Source organism: Protobothrops mucrosquamatus, unplaced genomic scaffold (assembly GCF_001527695.2).
Source record: "Protobothrops mucrosquamatus isolate PMUCROS unplaced genomic scaffold, P.Mucros_1.0 scaffold156, whole genome shotgun sequence".
NCBI classification, from domain to species: domain Eukaryota; kingdom Metazoa; phylum Chordata; class Lepidosauria; order Squamata; family Viperidae; genus Protobothrops; species Protobothrops mucrosquamatus.
In genome coordinates this window covers 896242-914438 of record NW_015386520.1, presented here as the reverse complement: position 1 = coordinate 914438, position 18197 = coordinate 896242, and the positions used below count along the sequence as shown (strand labels likewise).

The window sequence follows — 18197 nt, the reverse complement described above, 5'->3', positions numbered from 1 at the left end:
GTTCTCGCCTACATCGTCCATATAGGACGACTCGGGAACTCAACTCCTACCCCGGGCAGCTCACCGATCCCCTTATGCCCAGGGGAAAGGTATCAAGCCGTTTGACAGCAGATGCTGGCTGTCAAACCGGCTTTTACGCAAAACAGGCGGGAGGCAGCAAACAGCTGCGACCAGCGAAATCGCCTGCCACTGGAAGTCCCCAAGATATTGTGCCTCTTATCTTACATGATTCTACTCAAATGATATCGGGAACTGAATAAATACAAGCAACTTTACTATCAGAGAAGCCTGCAAATATATTCACTTGGTCTGCAGAAACAGTACCCTGTTTGTCCTTTCTTAAGAGTTTGAGTTACTTTGAACAGGGCAGTTGGGTGAGAATCTGAAGACTTAATAAGAGTGAAGAAATATATTACTTTGACAGTTTGAACTTGGGCTTTGCAGATCCAAGGATCTCACAGTCAGGAACTGGGAAGAGTCTTCGCAGGAGCAATCTTGTTCAGTACTCTTATCCTCTCCTTCTTTCAGAGATTGACCAATGTGACATGGAGCAGCCTACCAGAAAGTCCCCAAATCCTCTCAGAAAATCCTCAGACTCCATTGAGTGTCTGGAATAGACCATCCTAATTGCTTCACCCTTGCTGTCCTCAGCCTGACCATAATGTGCTCTGACCATTGGCAAACATAAGACATTGTGATTTTTCCCGTTCAGATTAGATCAACCACATCAAGCATATATCCACTAATATGATTTGGGGACAGAATGACTCAGAACAAGCTTCTGGTTGTCCTTGCCGCCCTGAATTTTGTAACATCAACTCAAATTCCTTGCTCAAAGTATGTATGTTTTAGTCCCTTAATACCAATAGTCTCAGGGATTTGAACATCACTTGTGAAATGCTGCTGTTGGGCAATGGCCCAGATGGTACACCAACCCAACGTTACCTAGATAGCCCAGGTTCACATACAGGCACTCACAACCATTAAAAGTTAGTGTTACTAATTACTGCTGAATCTCCTAATGATCACAACTATTACTTGTAGTTTCTGCAGAAACTTTAGAAACAGAAAAACTCAAAAGGACAAGCTGGAAGTGACCAAATGCACTATGGATCTGTGTGTTGCTAAATAGGTATAAACACTTGAATATATGTGTTTTCTTCTTTAAATATCTGTGGCAGTAAAACTGGCTGCTAGTGAATCCTGAGTCAGGAGAAATGATCATCTGATCAAGGAGTCTTTTCTTCATACTCTAATACAGGGTCCCCAACTCCCGGTCCGCAGACCAGCACCGGTCTGCGGCATGCCAGAAACCGGTCCATGCAAACAAGCGAAGCCCCATCCGCAGGATGCAGGCAGCACGCAAAACCACACCCCCTCCAGTCTGCGAAAAAACCTCTCCTCACAGAACCAGTCCCTGGTGCCCAAAAGGTTGGGGACCTCTGCTCTAATATATACTCTTGATATCATAGTTCAGTGTCATAGGGCTATGCAATGCTTAAAGGAAGTATGCTTCAGAGCATGTGTGGTTGATCAAAGAGCACCTGTTGGCAACTTCTGAAAGCAGCTGCATCTCTTCTTGGATTGCACAGGTGCCATTACAAGCTGAAGCATGATCCTGGGAAGAGATGTGCTTGGTTTAAGGAATAGTGAATGAGTGTTGTGATTGTGGCCATGCACACTCCAAAGCACCTTTCCATTTCCAGATTTGAAACACAGCACATCCATCATATTTAAATATATTTAAAAAATGATATATTTAAAAACATTTGTTCTCTTTCCCGTTCCTATAAATACTCTTTTTAAAAAAGTAATTGTGACTGCTTTTTTTTTTTACTTAAAAAAGGAACCATGTAATTTTTACGTTTCAGTTCTCAATTTCTTTAATGCACTGAAACTGGTTTCATGCCATCTCTGACACCAAACCAACACCTTTGCATTGCCCTATTTCTTAACTCTTTCTAGCATATTAAAATTTTGTATCCCTTTTATCTGTCCCTCTTTAACCTCTTTCTGTAATTAGTTTCTCTTGTTAGCCGTGCAAAGTGGGCTGGCCTGCTACCTACTCTACCTTTTGAATCATTATGACTGAGCACATGTGGTTGCTTTTGGCTTGTGGTTCCACCCCACCCCCAGGTAATAGCAGTGGGCAGAAGGATAAAGATTGCAGTTCTTTTTCCCAATGGAAGAAAAAAAAAAGGAAATGGAATGAGGGAGAGCCTGTGTGAAGAGAAAGACGTAAGTCTTTACCTTTCAGGCTCTTGGATTTGTTCTTTTTCATCTTTTTGGTGCTTTTTCTTCTTTCTTCAGATAGGGATATATTGAGGTAGCTGGTATGCTACATTTAGTTTAAATGCTTATGTATGTATTTGTACACGTAGAAGTAGCTGTGACTAACAACTGATAGCAACCGTTTGAAGTTACCACTGATCCCCCCTCCCAAAGGTACTTACAAACTGGTTCCAAAGTTCTGACAGCCGCTGTCCTCCCCACATAGTGACATGACCACATTTCGGGCCTTCGGCAACCAGCCTGCATTTACAGCCATTTGCAATATCCCATGCTCACTTGACTGCAATTTACAATATATTTGCTGAAGACCAATGTTTATTTCCGGTTTTCAGCAAAAACATTCCACAACAAACAATGGGTTTGCTTAATGACCCCAGCATTTGCTTAACAGCCTTGGATTTGCTTAACAACCATGGTGATTTGCACATGGTTGTAAAATAGGGGTCGGTTATGTGGGTAACCTGCTTTACAACTATCACAATTAGGACCTTAATGAGCAGGTACCATAACAGTTGTAAGTTGACTATAACCTACATATGCATATGAATTTGTGCATACTTGCTTGCAGATGCTACTACACAGAGTGTCAAACTCGCAACGTTACGTGACGTGTCAGGATACATCGTGACTTTTTTTCCATTGCCGGCAATAGGGTGGGTGTGGTTTCACCATGATGCATCCAGCCCGCAGGCCGGCAGTTTGACAACCCTGATCTACATACATGTTAGCTTTAGGGAATTCATACAATGAAATTGAGATTAAGGACACTAGGCCAGAAACCAGAACACTGTGAGTTTTAGTGCTTTAGTTAACTGGATAATTTTGAAGCACTAACTTTATCCCAGCTCTAGGAGGAAGGCAGAGGGAAACCATTTCCAAATATGCTGCCAAGAAAATTGCTAGGAGTCATGACTGATTTCTAGACATACCTGATCTGTACAGAGCCAGGTTTAAACATTTTCCAAATGTTTTAATAGGAAAGTTCAACATATCATATATAAAATCGAAACCTGAGTTGAATGTAAAAGCCATGAGGAATTGTTCTGCAGTTGATTTTTGTATGTTACAGAAGCACAGCAAAGCTGTAGATGTATAATTTGACATTCTCTTATAATGGTCTTTTGCATCTCCCCTGTGGAGAAATGGATACGTTCCACACAAATTTGGAATTTGCATCTCAGTATTGATCAAGATAACCAAATTGCTTTTTATGTACAGTTTTGTAAAAAAAAATAAATGCATCCCATTGAAATGTTTGACTCTCAATATGTTTCAACATACAGATATTTGATCTTTATGATCAATATTGTTGATTGACTGACAAAGGTGATATAATAAATACGCACCATTTACATTTTGAAATCTATTGTGCAATTTAGATGAATATAAATTTCACACATGGAAAAAGTGAACCCCTACATTTATACTACCTCAAATACCTAAAATTAGAATCAGGTGCACCAGGAGCAGATTTCAGCCTCTGTTCCAAAGCAGCCCATTCTTGCTCACCCATCAGACCCTTGCAGCCAGTCAACTGAGCACAACAGCGAAAGTAAGAGCGATTTGGACTTCCTGCCAGCTTCCCTATTAACTTTGCTTGTGGGAAGCTTGCAGGGAGCATGGGAAATCACTCCTGTTCTTTAATTGACCCATGGAACTGCCTACCATTTTCTTGGGAAGAGGGGAAATAAAGGGAACCACAGTTTGTGAGGAAAATTCCACTCCCACTCCCCATTCCGGCATATCCCTAAGGTCTGCCTCCCTCCAGGGTGGAAGACCCATCGACTAGCAACATCTGCCAGCCAGCCTTATCTTGCCAACAGGCATCTGAGTCATTATCTCATTGTTCGCCTTGCTGCCCACTCTTAAAGGATTTCAAATTTCAGCCTTGGTTTCAAAGCAGCCAACCACTGCTTCCCTGTTTCTGCCAGTCAGTTGGGTCCAGGGGCTAGAAAGAAGCGGGAAGAGGGATGGGGATATGCCCCTCCCACCTTCCCTTGTGCCACATATCCTATGGGTTTCTGGGAAGTGTAGTTGGAAAATGGGATAGCGCTGAAGCAGCCATAACTTCCCAAATTTCATTCCCGCAGGAGTCATGGATCCCAGCATTTTGTAAGTTAGTCCAGTTAGTTATTTTGATTCAATAATTGTTACCCTACACCCAGTGATGGCAAATTTTTTGGGCTCAGTGCATCAAAACGTAGAAAAATTCCTAACTTGACTGTTAGGTCTGTTAGAGACTGGTGTGTCTCTTTCATACACACATATACCCTGAACAAAAGAGAAACATTTGTACCTCACTCCCAATCCTTAAATGGAATTTCATTGATTTCAGTGAAACATGTTTTCAAGTAAACATGTACTACCATCACAGCTTTAATGTGTTCTGGGAAGACTTGAACTTTCTTTCTTTTAGCTGCTCTTTGTAGCATGGAGAATTCTTTTTCTGCACATAAAGAACTAGAACGCCCTTGAGTTTTTCTTGGATTAATGACTTTTGACCTTCTCCATTCTTTTTTTGGCTCCCATTCCCTTGCTTACAGAGCATTTCTATGACACCCTAAATAAATTATCTTCCATCATATATGAGATGAGATTCTTTGATTCTGAGCAGATTCATGTTTATAAGGCATTTTTGCTATTTCTTTAGATGGCAAGAGAATAAATCATAAACAGCATCTAAATATGGTACAGGAACATAATATTTTATTCCTGGGTTTAGCTCAATCCTGGATCTTTCTTTCTTTCTTTCTTTCTTTCTTTCTTTCTTTCTTTCTTTCTTTCTTTCTTTCTTTCTTTCTTTCTTTCTTTCTTTCTTTCTTTCTTTCTTTTCTCTGAGACCCCCAAAGTGCTGACTGTTCAGAAAGAAGCTATACAGTGGCTTATTCTCACACAACTCCCTACCAATTCTCCATACTACACTCGCCCCATTTCAGAGAATTCCCCCACCTTCAAGACATTCTTCACATTCTTTGCAGAGAAAAAGGGTTAAACGTCTGAATTTGGGGGTCACCATGTTATACAAATTGCAATCTAATAGTTTTTACAAGAACACACGTGTGCTTAAAAAAAGGACCTTGGGTAAGAAAGGCAAGGAGACAGACAGTTTCCTTTGTCCTTTCTCTCCTGAATGTTTCTTGCCATTGTCATATTGCCGTGTCTCTCTTCCCTCTTTGCTTCTGGGAGGGAGAGAATTGGTTTGATAGTTAAATTGGCCTGTAAAGCAGAAGGACTTAGTGCCATTTCTGTTTGTTTTCCCAAATAAAAGCCCCAGAGGGGTCTCTTTTGCATCATTTTGGCTTTATTTGAGGAAACTGCCTTTTTCCCATCGCTAGCTTGTCAATTTATCCTCTGAACTTAACCTTACGACAACCAGGACAACAAAAACGTCCACGGTCTCAGAGCTAGGAAAGGTAAAGAAATTGTATCTCTTTATTGGATCCTTTAAAGTGTGTGTGGGCTAATTCAGAGTCACCAGAAGAAAAGAGGGCAAAAGCTTTCTCTGTCTCCATCAGTGCAGCTATCATTACGGTCCTAGCCAAACTAAAGACATGTATGCCTCCAGCTGGCTAAAGAAAGCATTATAAATTAGGTGCTGTCTGGAGTTAACATTTTTTCAGGAGAGGAGACTGCTGTAGAAAACTAGTTATTGTTGTGCCCCAGAGTGCTTTTTCTGTTTATTCTTTTTATAAACAGTCTTGGAAAACTTGTTAATGTATTAATAAACTTTTAGCTAGGAGTTCATCAAAGGAATAAATTGCTTTTTCTTCTGATTGATTGTTTCTCACGAATGTCTTGTACAGCCATAAGGTTTATTAGAAATAGGCATTGCAAATAAAAGCAAACAAAAATGACTTTTCCCCATTATTAACATGTGCCAGGAGAGATATCTGGTTTTTAAAAAATGGCACAACATGGCCATATATAAAAATGGCAAAACATGGCCATATATAAAGTGTTTTATTTATTTATATAAACACAGACACACGCTCCTGGAACATGATAGATCCTGGCTCCTGTTTCACTGTTGTATTTGATGGAGAAAATACAGTGTTTTCTATATTTCATGTACTTTAACTAAATGGTTCCTGCTCTCTTTAACTATATTTTCAATTTTTCTTTCTTCAATGAAAGAATAGGAATTATTACTAAAAATACTAAATTTATTACTAAATCCCAATTAGAAAAAAAAAAGTCTATATTAAAAATATACATTATTTACATTAGTGCATATGAATGGACTATATGATTACATGATTGAAAATGAATGAATTATATGATTACATGATTGAAAATATTTAAGATGTAAATTTTGGGTATGACCACACAGAATTAGCTTGGTAGTACTTTATCTTTTAGGAAACTTAGAATTATTAAAAATAATTATTGGAAAAGTGTTGCTGTGTTAGTGCTCATATAAGACAGGTTTTTGTTTCAAAACTTATTTTTAATTTTTGAAATGTTGTAAAAGAGATACATTGTTAATGTTGACTTATTTATATCAAAATTACTATTCTTAGGTATTCACGCATTAATAGTGAATTTAAATCAAAACCATATCATTGGGTTAGTACATCCTGATAATAAAAATAAAGAACAGGACAAAAAAACACTTCTATATGTTCAGAGAAGCACATTTGTTTTCCAATCAAAAGAATCAAAAGGGAGAAAATGCAGGTGATCCTCCCAAAGCTTGGAAAGGAGAAAAGGATATTCTTTCATGTTTGCAAAATTGTAATACTCATTTGCTCCTCAAGAATAAATACACAAAAACTGTACAAGGTGTATAGACATCTCACAAATAACCCATTGCTATTTTACTTAACCAACTACTGTGGGCTATCTAGAGATGTGGAATTTAAAAGCAACTGTGTATTAAAATAGATTTTTTGTCTGTGAAAATACATGTTTGTCTCTGATTGATCATTAAATACTATGGTATAAGATACTCTATTGATTTCTCAGAAAATAACTAGAGCTCACCTTTACAAAATGAAGTGTATTCAGCAGCAAAGATAAGAATTCCAGCAACAAACTTCTACCAACTTATTTGATTCTGTTCTGGCTTATTAATCGTATGCGATTTTTTTAGTTAGTGAAATTTGCTGTTTGAGCACCATTTCAAGAAGAATACTATTGTGGCAAATTAAAACAAACTGATTCCTCCTCCAGATGACTGTGTATTCAGCACTCCAGCTATTGAGCAGGCAACCTTTGACTTTGTTAAGATGATAACTATGCTACTTGAAAAGAACTTGGGTGGTAGTGATAGATACAAGAGCTTCTTATCAACTGAAAAGAGACATTATTAGTAGGAATTCAGATATTTTCGTAGTATTTATGAACAGAAAAAATACTTTAAGTGTAGATTTAAGATAATTTAAGAACTTTCTCTTCCATAAACTAGTCAGATGATGTTCAACTAATATAGGATAAAGTGGGATTATGATTTACCTCTCTGATCTATGGAACTGAAGGGGGTGATTGTTTGTGCCAGCTGACCCACACGAGCAGTTATAAGTACTTATTTGAGTGGTTAAATCAATTTGTCAACTGGATCTTATTCCCAAGGTTTACTTTTGCTACAGAATACCATAATAGCTCAAAAGACAAATGAACAAGTGTCCAGAAATAATACTTTGAAGAGTTAGATGGAAGAAATGGCAAACTGCTTTCTGTCTTTCATCCATCCCACAATATCCAGAGCAATGACTTCTCCAGTTCTGTTGCTCTCTAATTCCCACTTTCTTGCAGACTTAATTTTGCAAAGAAATCTCTTAGAGCTGAATTCTACTTTGTAACCATGCATTCTGGTTTTATTTTTTTCTGTGGCTCTATTGCATATAACTATGATTTTGGTCTGCTTATTTTATCTCTGCCCTAGTATATTTTACATATATTTGATGAAATGTGCTCCATCTTAATAACAATTTATGATACAATAATCCTGTTATTAGGAAGATTATTGCATTTGCAGATATTATAGCTAACTTTTCTGAAATATTTTTTATATATAAATGAGAGGTCTCAGGATTAACTCTTAAAGTTAAACTGTTTCCATCTGCCATCAGCTTTAAATTTTATTCTTTTGTGGTCTGGAATATAGGTGAGGTGCTGATGGGAAGCCAAGTCTGGGACAAAAGAGAAAATGAGCACTTGTAAATGCTGAATATCTCTTGCCAGGATAAAGCAAGTTCCTGTGGACATAGTTACAGTATAGGCCTCACAGTAATGGGATCTCATAAATGGAGATGTAGAACATACCAATGTTATGCTTCCAAACTGAAATGCCATCCCTGTATCAGAGGCATGGCCTCTATCATGTCAGATGAACCTCAGTCAGCATCTGCCTGTCTTGTCTGAGAATGAAAGAGACTTTCTGAGGCTGTCAATCAGAGGATTTTAAAAATGCTGTTCCCCCCCCCCTTCTTTTTCTTTGAAAGAAAAAAGAATAAACAGTAAAAATAAGGAGGTTATTAATGGAGGATAATGTCTGGAACTCTAACAAAATTGGGTGAATGAGAAGGGGCAGTTATTTATTTAGCACTATTATGAATCCTCTGCATCTTGCTTCTAATGTTGATTAGTGTAATGTCAAAAATTGTGATGATAGTGATATTAATCCTAAATGTTAAAAGTGTTTAGCTATTTCTCTCATACTAGAATAAACCAGGCAAAACAAGAATTCAAAATCAGTATCCTATATAGTACAATTTACAGAAGCAGCCCACATTTCTGCATTTGTGGATCGTCTATTATACCAATTCTTGCTTTTAAACCTCTTGGTAACTAAAATAAAAAGTAATTCCTATTTTATTCTATTTTCTATTTTATTTTTTCTTTATATCCATTCTGTTGAATACTGAAAAAGTAAAGAGTGATATTCTTTAAGCATATCCAACTGAGGAACAGTGCCAAATGAAATTAAAGAGAAATTAAAGAAATTAAAGGAAACCTGTTGCCCTCCTGAGATGAACTATAGTTCTCATCATCTCTAACTATAGGTGCAATTGGCTAAGGCTAATGGGCTTAGGAATCCAACATACAGAGGGTCACATGTTCCTCATACTAGACAAAGGGGCATCTGTCTGCTTTATGAACAATCATATGCATGGGATTTTAGACTTTTTTCTTTTTTTACAAAGTGAAATATTTCCAGATTTTGCAGCTAAAATCTGGAGAACATATCTGATAACTTTCACTACCACATTTCCCATCTGATTGACTCACTTGGGTTTATTTAAACAGATAGAAAAATGTTTTCAGTTCATCAAGATGCTTTTGCCCTATAGGTAAAGAAGCACCCCTATTAGTTGTTCCCCATTTTAAGGGAATAAAGGAAAGCAAGGCTCAGCATTTCTAGCATTAGGCAGAGGAAGGAATCCAGGCTGCACTAACATGGATGGCTCTGTGAGGCTGTATACCTGGCCATGATTACTGGGCATGGTGCCTAGTATCAAGCCTATCAAACCTCAGTTTTGCAGTTTCTAACCGATTTGTAAAATTTTCTTCTTTGGGTCCTCTTTTTTCCCCCTAAGATGATGGAATTCTACTTACTTCCTTTTTGAACTATAGATGTCATTACTTCTTGACATAGGTTTGTAAAGCAAACTGGCTATACTTCTTCCCTCCAAGAGTTAATATCTTAACAGCTTGTCCAGCGATTCCTGCCTTGAGAAATACAAAGTAATAACACAGCACCCCTGGATTCAGGTTTCAGAATGGGGGAAAGAGATGAGGATTAATTCCTATACTTGATGTTAAAGCTTGTCCGAGAGGTTTGCTTTGGGGGGAGCATTGCTAGGGCCGACTGGTCTTGCTAAATGGTTGCTAAGGCCCTGGCATTGAGGTCCAATGGAGTGGCCCATAGTCACGGTCACGGAGGGAATTACACAGCCACAAAGAAATTGTTATTCTCTGTAATCTGCTCTTTGGAGAGTGACTGGGGGAGATGGACTGGTCCCAGCATGTTGTCGGTACTGTGATCACAGAAGCGTGTTGGCTCTAGTGAACGGGTAGGGTCACCTTCTGATCTGGGGGATACCAGTGCTGCTGGTACTAATCTGCTTTCTCAGCAATTTTGCTCCTCTGACACAACGGTGTTTACTTGTTTGAACATCTCCTGGGACTCTATTTCACCTATTGTGTGGTCTTTATCCCCACCCCCCACCCCCATGGAGCTTTAGCCCAGATTACAGATGGAATTAGGCCTCTGGCTCGGGTGCCCCAGAAAGACTGATATGGGATCAAGGAGCAGAAAGTAACAAAATAACTAGGGGTGGGGGGGGAGTAGTTGCTTTAGGGAGTGGAGGCTGTATTGTCCCATGAACCGAGGGCCAGTGCGCTAGTCTGAAAAGGCGTTCAGTGCTTTGTGTCCAATTCTGATTAGACTGTTAGGGAGGAGGAGGAGAAGGGCTGGGAACATGGGAGTCTTTAGTGGCTGAATGAGCTTCATTGGATGCCGTTGTCTGAATGTTAGTGAGAATTGTGGCAGCCTGGCTTTCTCTTGTAAAGGAGATTTGGGGAGGGGGAGGACAGATGGGACATGTTGGTTCTCAATTAGGAATATGCATTAATTAATCGGAGAACCTTGTGCCAGACAGACCTTTTAAGGAGCCTACTCAGCTGTCTTTATCCCAAATCCTGTTCCTTCAATTCTTTTGTTTTGCATATTCTTTTGGTCTACCTCAACTTTTTATAGTGTTGCATTCTTGATTTGTCCCGGGGCATGTAAAACCTAAAATGTATCCTATGTATGACTTTTCCAGATTAAAATAATAATAATAATCCCAGGTTCTAGGGAAGAACACTAGCTAAAGAACTGGCAATTGTGACTTGTGATTACATGTATTACAATCTGTGACAATCATAAAATTAAGATTAAACATTTTAAATAAATCTTCAGGTTCTGCAACTAACACTATGCTTTTTTTTTTAATTGTACAAGTAATCCTTGAGTTACAACCATTTTTTCAGTGACCACTTGAAGTTACAGCGTTGCTGAACGAAGGAACGTATGACTAGTCCCCAGAGTTCTGGCCATTGCTGTGCCCTTGTGGTCACATGAACAAAATTTGGGCACTTGGCAATCATTTCGCACTTGCATCCCGTGGTTCAGTCACTGCCATTTGTGACGTTCTCTGCCAGCTTCCCACAAGTAAAGTCAATGGGGAAGTCAGCAGAGAAGTCCGCAAGTCGACTGGGTAAGACTTCCCTGCCTCCTAGCCTTTCTTTGCTTGCACATACACACCTTTGCTCACCTGCACAAATCAACCGGCACCTTTGTTCCCTGGACTTCTCTATACTAACGTTCTCCTTAGGCCTTTCTTAGCTCTCATGCATCCTCCCCCTTCCTTCCCAGGCCTGCCTAACCTGTGCCCCCTTCCCTAACCTCCCTGTGCTTGCACCACACAACAGCATCTCCTCCCTCAACTCACAGGTGGCCGGTGCCAGGCCTCCCCATCTGCCTGTGGCACTCCTGCATTCTTTACCCGGGACTCCTGCTGCTTCCCACTTAGTGACTCACACACAACAACCAGGACCGACTGGATTGCTATCACTAAGTAATGTGGTTGTGTGATTGCATTTTACATTGCATTGTTTAGCAATGCCAATCCTGGTCCCAATTGCTATTGTTAACTCAAGGACTACCTGTAACACTGTGTGGGGGAAAAAAGCTCTAAAAAATTCTGCAAACTTGAGCAGTGATTGTGAAATTGGTTATTTGTGCCAAAATAGCCTTTCAGTGAATTATTGGCAATCCTCAATGATCTTTTCCATTATATACCGCGGGAGGACAATGGAAGGAAATTAATATTATTGGTGACTTTGTTCCTTCCAATTTCAGCTGCGTTATTTCCTGCAACCATTCTAAAATCAATACTCATGCAGGATTATAAGAGAGAGAAGCTTGTTTAGATCCTTCAAATTCAAGTACTGTAAGGGTCTGCATAGTTTCCTTAGGAATGTCCAATTTGGGGAATTGGGAGGAAAAAAACAGCAAATACTGTCATTTCTGTTGTCCATATTATATGTAAAAAGTGGGCTGAAGAAAAAGGTTTTTTTTTTGAGAATATAGGATATTTAGAGTGAACAGACTATATATCTGTCTTTGAGCAGAGTGCATATATTTAAAAAATGCACGGGAAGGAGAAATGTTTGAAGAAAATAGACCTTTAAAATAAGATTTCTTTTCAGTTTTAAACTCTTAGTATATAGATCATCGTTGGCTTCCAGTTATAATATATAGTAATTCGATTTGTGTTGGTATCGATAGATAAAAGGGGACAGTTGTTTGCATTTATGCCTTGTTCTTAGGACTATTAACACAAAAATAAAAATAGATAGAAGTCTTGGAGAATCTAGATATCTCCAGCATGTGTGAGATTTTATATAGCAAATAAATATTCCTTCAATCTACCAGGGAATTTTTTAAAATGAGCCATTATTTGTTGAAAATTATTATCCTTAGTAAATATTATTTTCTGATTCTGCTGTACAGCATGCCATTCGCTGGATAAATGTTTTCCCTGGTCCAGAGGCAGCATATTGTCATGGATAGATGTGGCAGCAGAGAACCTGGAACATAATATAAATATCCAAAAGAATTGCACTTCTCACACGTGGACTATCAGTTACAATAAATAATACTTTCCCTTAATTCTCTGTCTACTGTATTTTCTAAATTTAATAAATCAATGTAGCTGTATAAATAGTACTTGTGCTTGCTCTTCATAAAAGATGCTTAAAGCCTGAATAGTGCTAGAAACAGAACTGAGTAATGGCTTTTATAATTTTAAACTGAAAGTGGCTAATACTTGTTTAATCTGATACACTTTTGTACAACTAATGATTTTTTCCCTAATCTGCACTTATTTGGCCTTACTCCACTTCTTTATTGTTACTGAAAATCTATGTGAAGATAAATACCTCGGGTAATATCCATGATACATAGTTAGTAAGCACTGGAGTTTAATTTTTGTTTCTCTCCTCAGTGGGCAGCTGATCACCTGTCTTGGAACAGATTTCCACAGAGGAGCTGGAGTCTTGGATGTTTTCTATGAAACACCTTCAACTTTGCTCTCTTGTGGATATGATACCTACATAAGATACTGGGATTTAAGAACAAGCACAAAGTTAGTTTGGAATCTTGCTTTAAAAATTTTTTTGGGGGGGAAATACTTATTTGATAGTGTTTCAAGATGATTTGTTAACAATCCACACTAGTCACAAGAATTTGTTTGTTTGTTTGTTTGTTACTTTCAAGACAAAATAGACTCCTGGTAACTGCCTGGGTCAAGCCTCTGCAGTTTTCTAAGTGATATTTTTGAAAGTGTTTTCCCATTGCCCCCTTCCTAGGGATAAGTTACCCAACTGCTTTGTGATTAAGGTGAGACTAGAATTCAGCTCCCTGTTTCTAGCCTGATGCCTTAACCACTGCAAACTGGCCCTTGTCACAAGAACTGACAAATAGTATTTAGTGAAAAATATTCTAACATTATCTCACAGTATTTTGTTTACCATCAACTTCCCAGGGAATGTGTGAAGAAATGGGAAGAACCACATGACAGTGCCCTATATTGCATTAGAAGCAATGGAAGTCATATGATTGCAAGTGGCTCCTCTTATTATGGAGTGGTACGTCTTTGGGACAAACGACAAACAAGATGCTTGCAGGTGAGGCATCATCACAATGTTCCCAAAAGTTGATTATAAAGAGAACTATATTTAAATTGCCTTACAGTGACTAAGTGGGACAGTGTGTTCTTTTGCTTATTCCTAATGCTTTTCAAATAAACATGATTGATAGAATGGTAGATTTGGGCAGAGAAGATGTGAGTTAAACATTCACTGGCATGAATAATGAAACTCATGAATGTGGCATTGGGATAATAACAAGTAGACTTGACTTGCAGTGGCAACTGGGATTGGAATTTCCATTGCTAAAAAATGGAGTCATAAACTTCAATTCCATTGATTAGCAATGGCAATCCCTGCAGTGTCAGCTGTCAACTGAATCCCATGGTCGTTAAGTGAGGAAACTTCCTGCTGGCTTCCCACAACCAAGGCAGTGATGAAGTTGGCAAGAAGTTGGAAGCTAGAGGTGGCTCGCAAGCAGGCTGTCAGGCAGGCAGGTGAGTCTTGGCAAGGATGCACAATGGTGTGAGGGGTGTAGCAAGGCTTGAGTGGAGAGTATGTGAGGGTCTGAAGAAGGTGAGGGTGCAAGGGAGGCATGGTAAGGCCTAGGGAGACTACACGAGGGGGGGGTCTGCAGGGATGCTTGAGGCTGCAAGGGAGATGTGTTGAGGCTTAGGGAAGGAATGTAGCACAAGCCCAAAAGGACTGGATGCATGGGTGGGAGAGACTTAACTCCAGCATCTTGCAATTTTCCATGCCAGGTTCCCCACTAACTTTCTAGAGAAGCCAGCAGAAAAGGTTGCAAATGGTGTTTCTGTGATTGCAGGTACTGCAGCCAGTCATGTGAGCCAGTTGCCAAGTGCCCAAATCAAGATCAAATGACTGCGGGGGTGCTAGGATGCCTAGAATTCTGAGAACCAGTCATAGCCACAACTGTTCAGCACCATCATAACTTTGGACAGTTGCTGAACTAATAGTATCAGGCCTATGAACAGTGTATTCTTATTCAGTGTAGCTCCAGAAATAATTACTGAAGATAGTTATAGTTATGATTGCTGTTGCTTTGAGCTAATTTCGTTCAGGAAATGGAATACACACACACACACACACACACACAGATACTAGCTGTACCCGGCCACGCGTTGCTGTGGCTCAGTCTGGTTAAATGGAAAAGAAAAAAAAGAGAAAGCGCACGTTTGTGTTGCTTTTACGTCCAACAGATGGTGCTGTTTTTTTTAAAAAAAGCATGTTTTTACCTGTCACAGGTGTGACATCTATATAATATAGGTATATAAAAACACGTGCGTATTCGAATGCAACGTTGTGTCAAAATTTCAAAGCAATCGGTGAAGAACTTTCGGAGATTTAAGATTTTGAACAAACAAACATTTACATTTTTATTTTTATATATATATAGAAAGATATGTTGCCTTAGCCCAGTTCTAATACTTCTTTGCACTAGAAAAGAATTACAAATTTGCAATAGATGCAGGTTTGCAAAATTGAATTGTGAAGATGCTACATGATTGTCATTTTGTCACTGACCTTGTTAAAATTTTAATTTTAAAATAACTTATCTAGAAGTACTTTTCTTACTACTTTGCAGAGTTTCTCCTTGTCATCCCCTATCAGCAGTCCTGTATACTGTCTACGTTTCAGCACCACTCATCTCTATGCGACACTGGCATCGGCACTGTATGTCCTTGATTTCACTACCTCCTGACACTGATATGCTTGGACTTCAGACTCAGGGAGCACAAAGAAAAATAACAACTTTAAGACAATAAAACAGCAGTTGCTAAAGAACATCCCATTTCTGTCTTCTGGTGTTAGTAAAATCTAATGTATCTTTCCAACCCAATATTTTGTACACTTTTGATTTTGGTTACTTTTCTTATGCCTAGAAAGGCAAAATTCAGTAAGTCTTAGTGTGTGCATATTCTTTGGTACCAGCATAGTTTGGGCTTCTGAATGTTGCATGTTCATATATTTCATTATGGTAATTTAATTAAAGAGGAAGGAACTGCATCTGGACAGTGAAGTAGAAGAAAATATTTTATCTCTGCTTTACTGACATCCAGTTTTTTTCATGAATAAATATTGGGCCATAAGATTGAAAACTTGGTTGGCTCTCTGTAAATTAAATCAAGTATAAATATTATTGTTTCACACCATATAAGAACTGCTTTATTGGATCAATGCTGACAGGCCTGGTATTGAATAAATTATTAAAGTAGCACACAAAAAGTATCTTTGATTGCAAAAAATAACTGAATAGTCACATTTGACTTTTATTCAGTACCATGATTTACTTAACTTATCTAAGTCGTACACGGCAAGGTGAGGATAAATATTCCTGAAAAATTACTACAATTGTGACGATAAAGGAGGATTTTTTTTAATACTTGAAAAAACATCTAACCATGCATAATTCTGAGAGAAGATGCAAAAACATGGGGCGGTATTCCGGCCTCTATTATCACTCTCATCAAACATCTGTATTTATAAATGAAATACCCTGAATACTAATACTCTAAAGACAGTGTTCTCTAAACACTACAGTGTTTCTGAACAATGCACTCCCCTTCTTGAACATATGAGTTTAAATAAGATACCCTGTTTAAGGTAGGAATATCATCAAATAAGAAATTATTAGGGGACTCAAAAGTTTGCAGACATTAAAAATAAGAAACCAGTATGAAAATATGTGAATAGAATAGGTATTGGCTGGCCAAAACAGCCAACAAGAATGCCTCACCTTTTTATTCTAATTGCAATGATTAAATTGTTAAACAATTTAATACAATGTAAGACGGAAATGTGTTCTTTTTGTAGAATTGAATGAAAAAGCAGTGTCTGAAACACAAACATTTATTTCATTAATGTCTGATACATAAATCAGTGTAATTGAGGCAAAAGGGAAATTGTTTTTAGTAGAGTGAGAGATGAACAAACTGGATTCTAAACTCTGAATATTCTTCCATACATGAGGGATTGGGAAACAAGGACAATATCATGAAAATCTATTTTAAAACAAAATAGTTGGATATGGTCATCACTATCTATGATTCAAATTCTGGTATGGTGTAACAGATAAACTTAGTAGGGCCTCAGTATAAGTAATAAAAATGTAAGACAAGTCACGTACCATGGTATAAAAAGGGGTTATGTAATTGTGCAAACAGACCTTAAAAGCAGATATTAGGAGGTAATACTGAGATTGACTTAGGGATTTCCATGTATGGCAGTGTTGACAGTGACAGAAATGGAACAGAACTATTATTCTTGATCTCCCAGTCTTACTACAACAGGGAGGATAGTGGTACCATACTGGAAGGAAACTACTTTGATAGGACTAGATTTGAAACTTCCAGGAAGGCCCTTCTCCATTAAGTGGCCAGATTGAAGGGCTTCAGTGAACTGGCAGAAGGTGGGGATTTTAGTCTCTGATTATTTACCCAAAGCAACCATTAAGAATGGCCAGCTGGTAGAGAGCAGAATGTGATGCATTCAGATTGCTGGCAGTTGGGCAAGGAGTCTTGGCACCACACCTAATAGTAGTGCAGTTTTGCTAGGCCTAAGATGGTGAGTGTAGTTTCCTGGGGGACTCCTATGCTACCAATGTTTTGGTGATATGCTGCTGCTGTTGTGTATGTGTGATTTGTTCTCCAGTAACTAGAACCGGGCAGTCCCTCAGGTGAGAGCCAAGAGGAATGAAGAAATACTGATTCCCAGTAAGGGGAAGGATCACAGAAATAAGGAGGTAGTACCTAGCATTAGTGGAAGAAAGTCTGTGTACTATGTTTACCTCCCCTCTTATTGATATACTAGATTATAGATAGTCCTCATTTAGCAAACCACAATTGGAATCAGCAATCTTGTTTTAAAGAAAGTGGTCACTAATTTTAAGTGATCTAAGTGATTAGGGATTTGGCCTAGTGGTTTGCCAGGCTGCTGACTCCATGGATAAATTCGTTAACAGGTGAAGTTTAAGTTTGGGAGTTGGGTTCATACCAGATCTTACATGAGGTGAGCACTCTGTGTGGAATGGGAGTGTAACTGCTATATCCTGGCAATGCTGCGCCAAGGGTAATATGGCGGATACCAAGCTGACCATCTCATGATAACATGGGCTTGCCCTCAGACTGCACCTAGTTTTTGCTTCAGACCACTTTAGATCTGGATATGGACAGTATTATTATTACTCCTTTGTCATGGTTAAATACTTCCTGGTCTAGCATAAATTGATGACTATCCATGACTTCCAA

At 38.6% G+C, this 18197-nt stretch overlaps 1 protein-coding gene across 1 annotated transcript in view; it reads left to right on the top strand.

The window, feature by feature from the left end:
* The window catches only part of FBXW4 (F-box and WD repeat domain containing 4), a 75256-nt gene extending 59466 nt beyond the window's left edge, over window positions 1-15790 (top strand). The window contains exons 7-9 of the mRNA XM_015813436.1: window positions 13287-13427; window positions 13827-13968; window positions 15536-15790. Coding sequence (XP_015668922.1) covers window positions 13287-13427; window positions 13827-13968; window positions 15536-15652 — 400 coding nt within the window. The 3' untranslated portion in view covers window positions 15653-15790. The remainder of the gene's footprint in view (window positions 1-13286; window positions 13428-13826; window positions 13969-15535) is intronic.
* Window positions 15791-18197: the final 2407 nt, after the last annotated feature.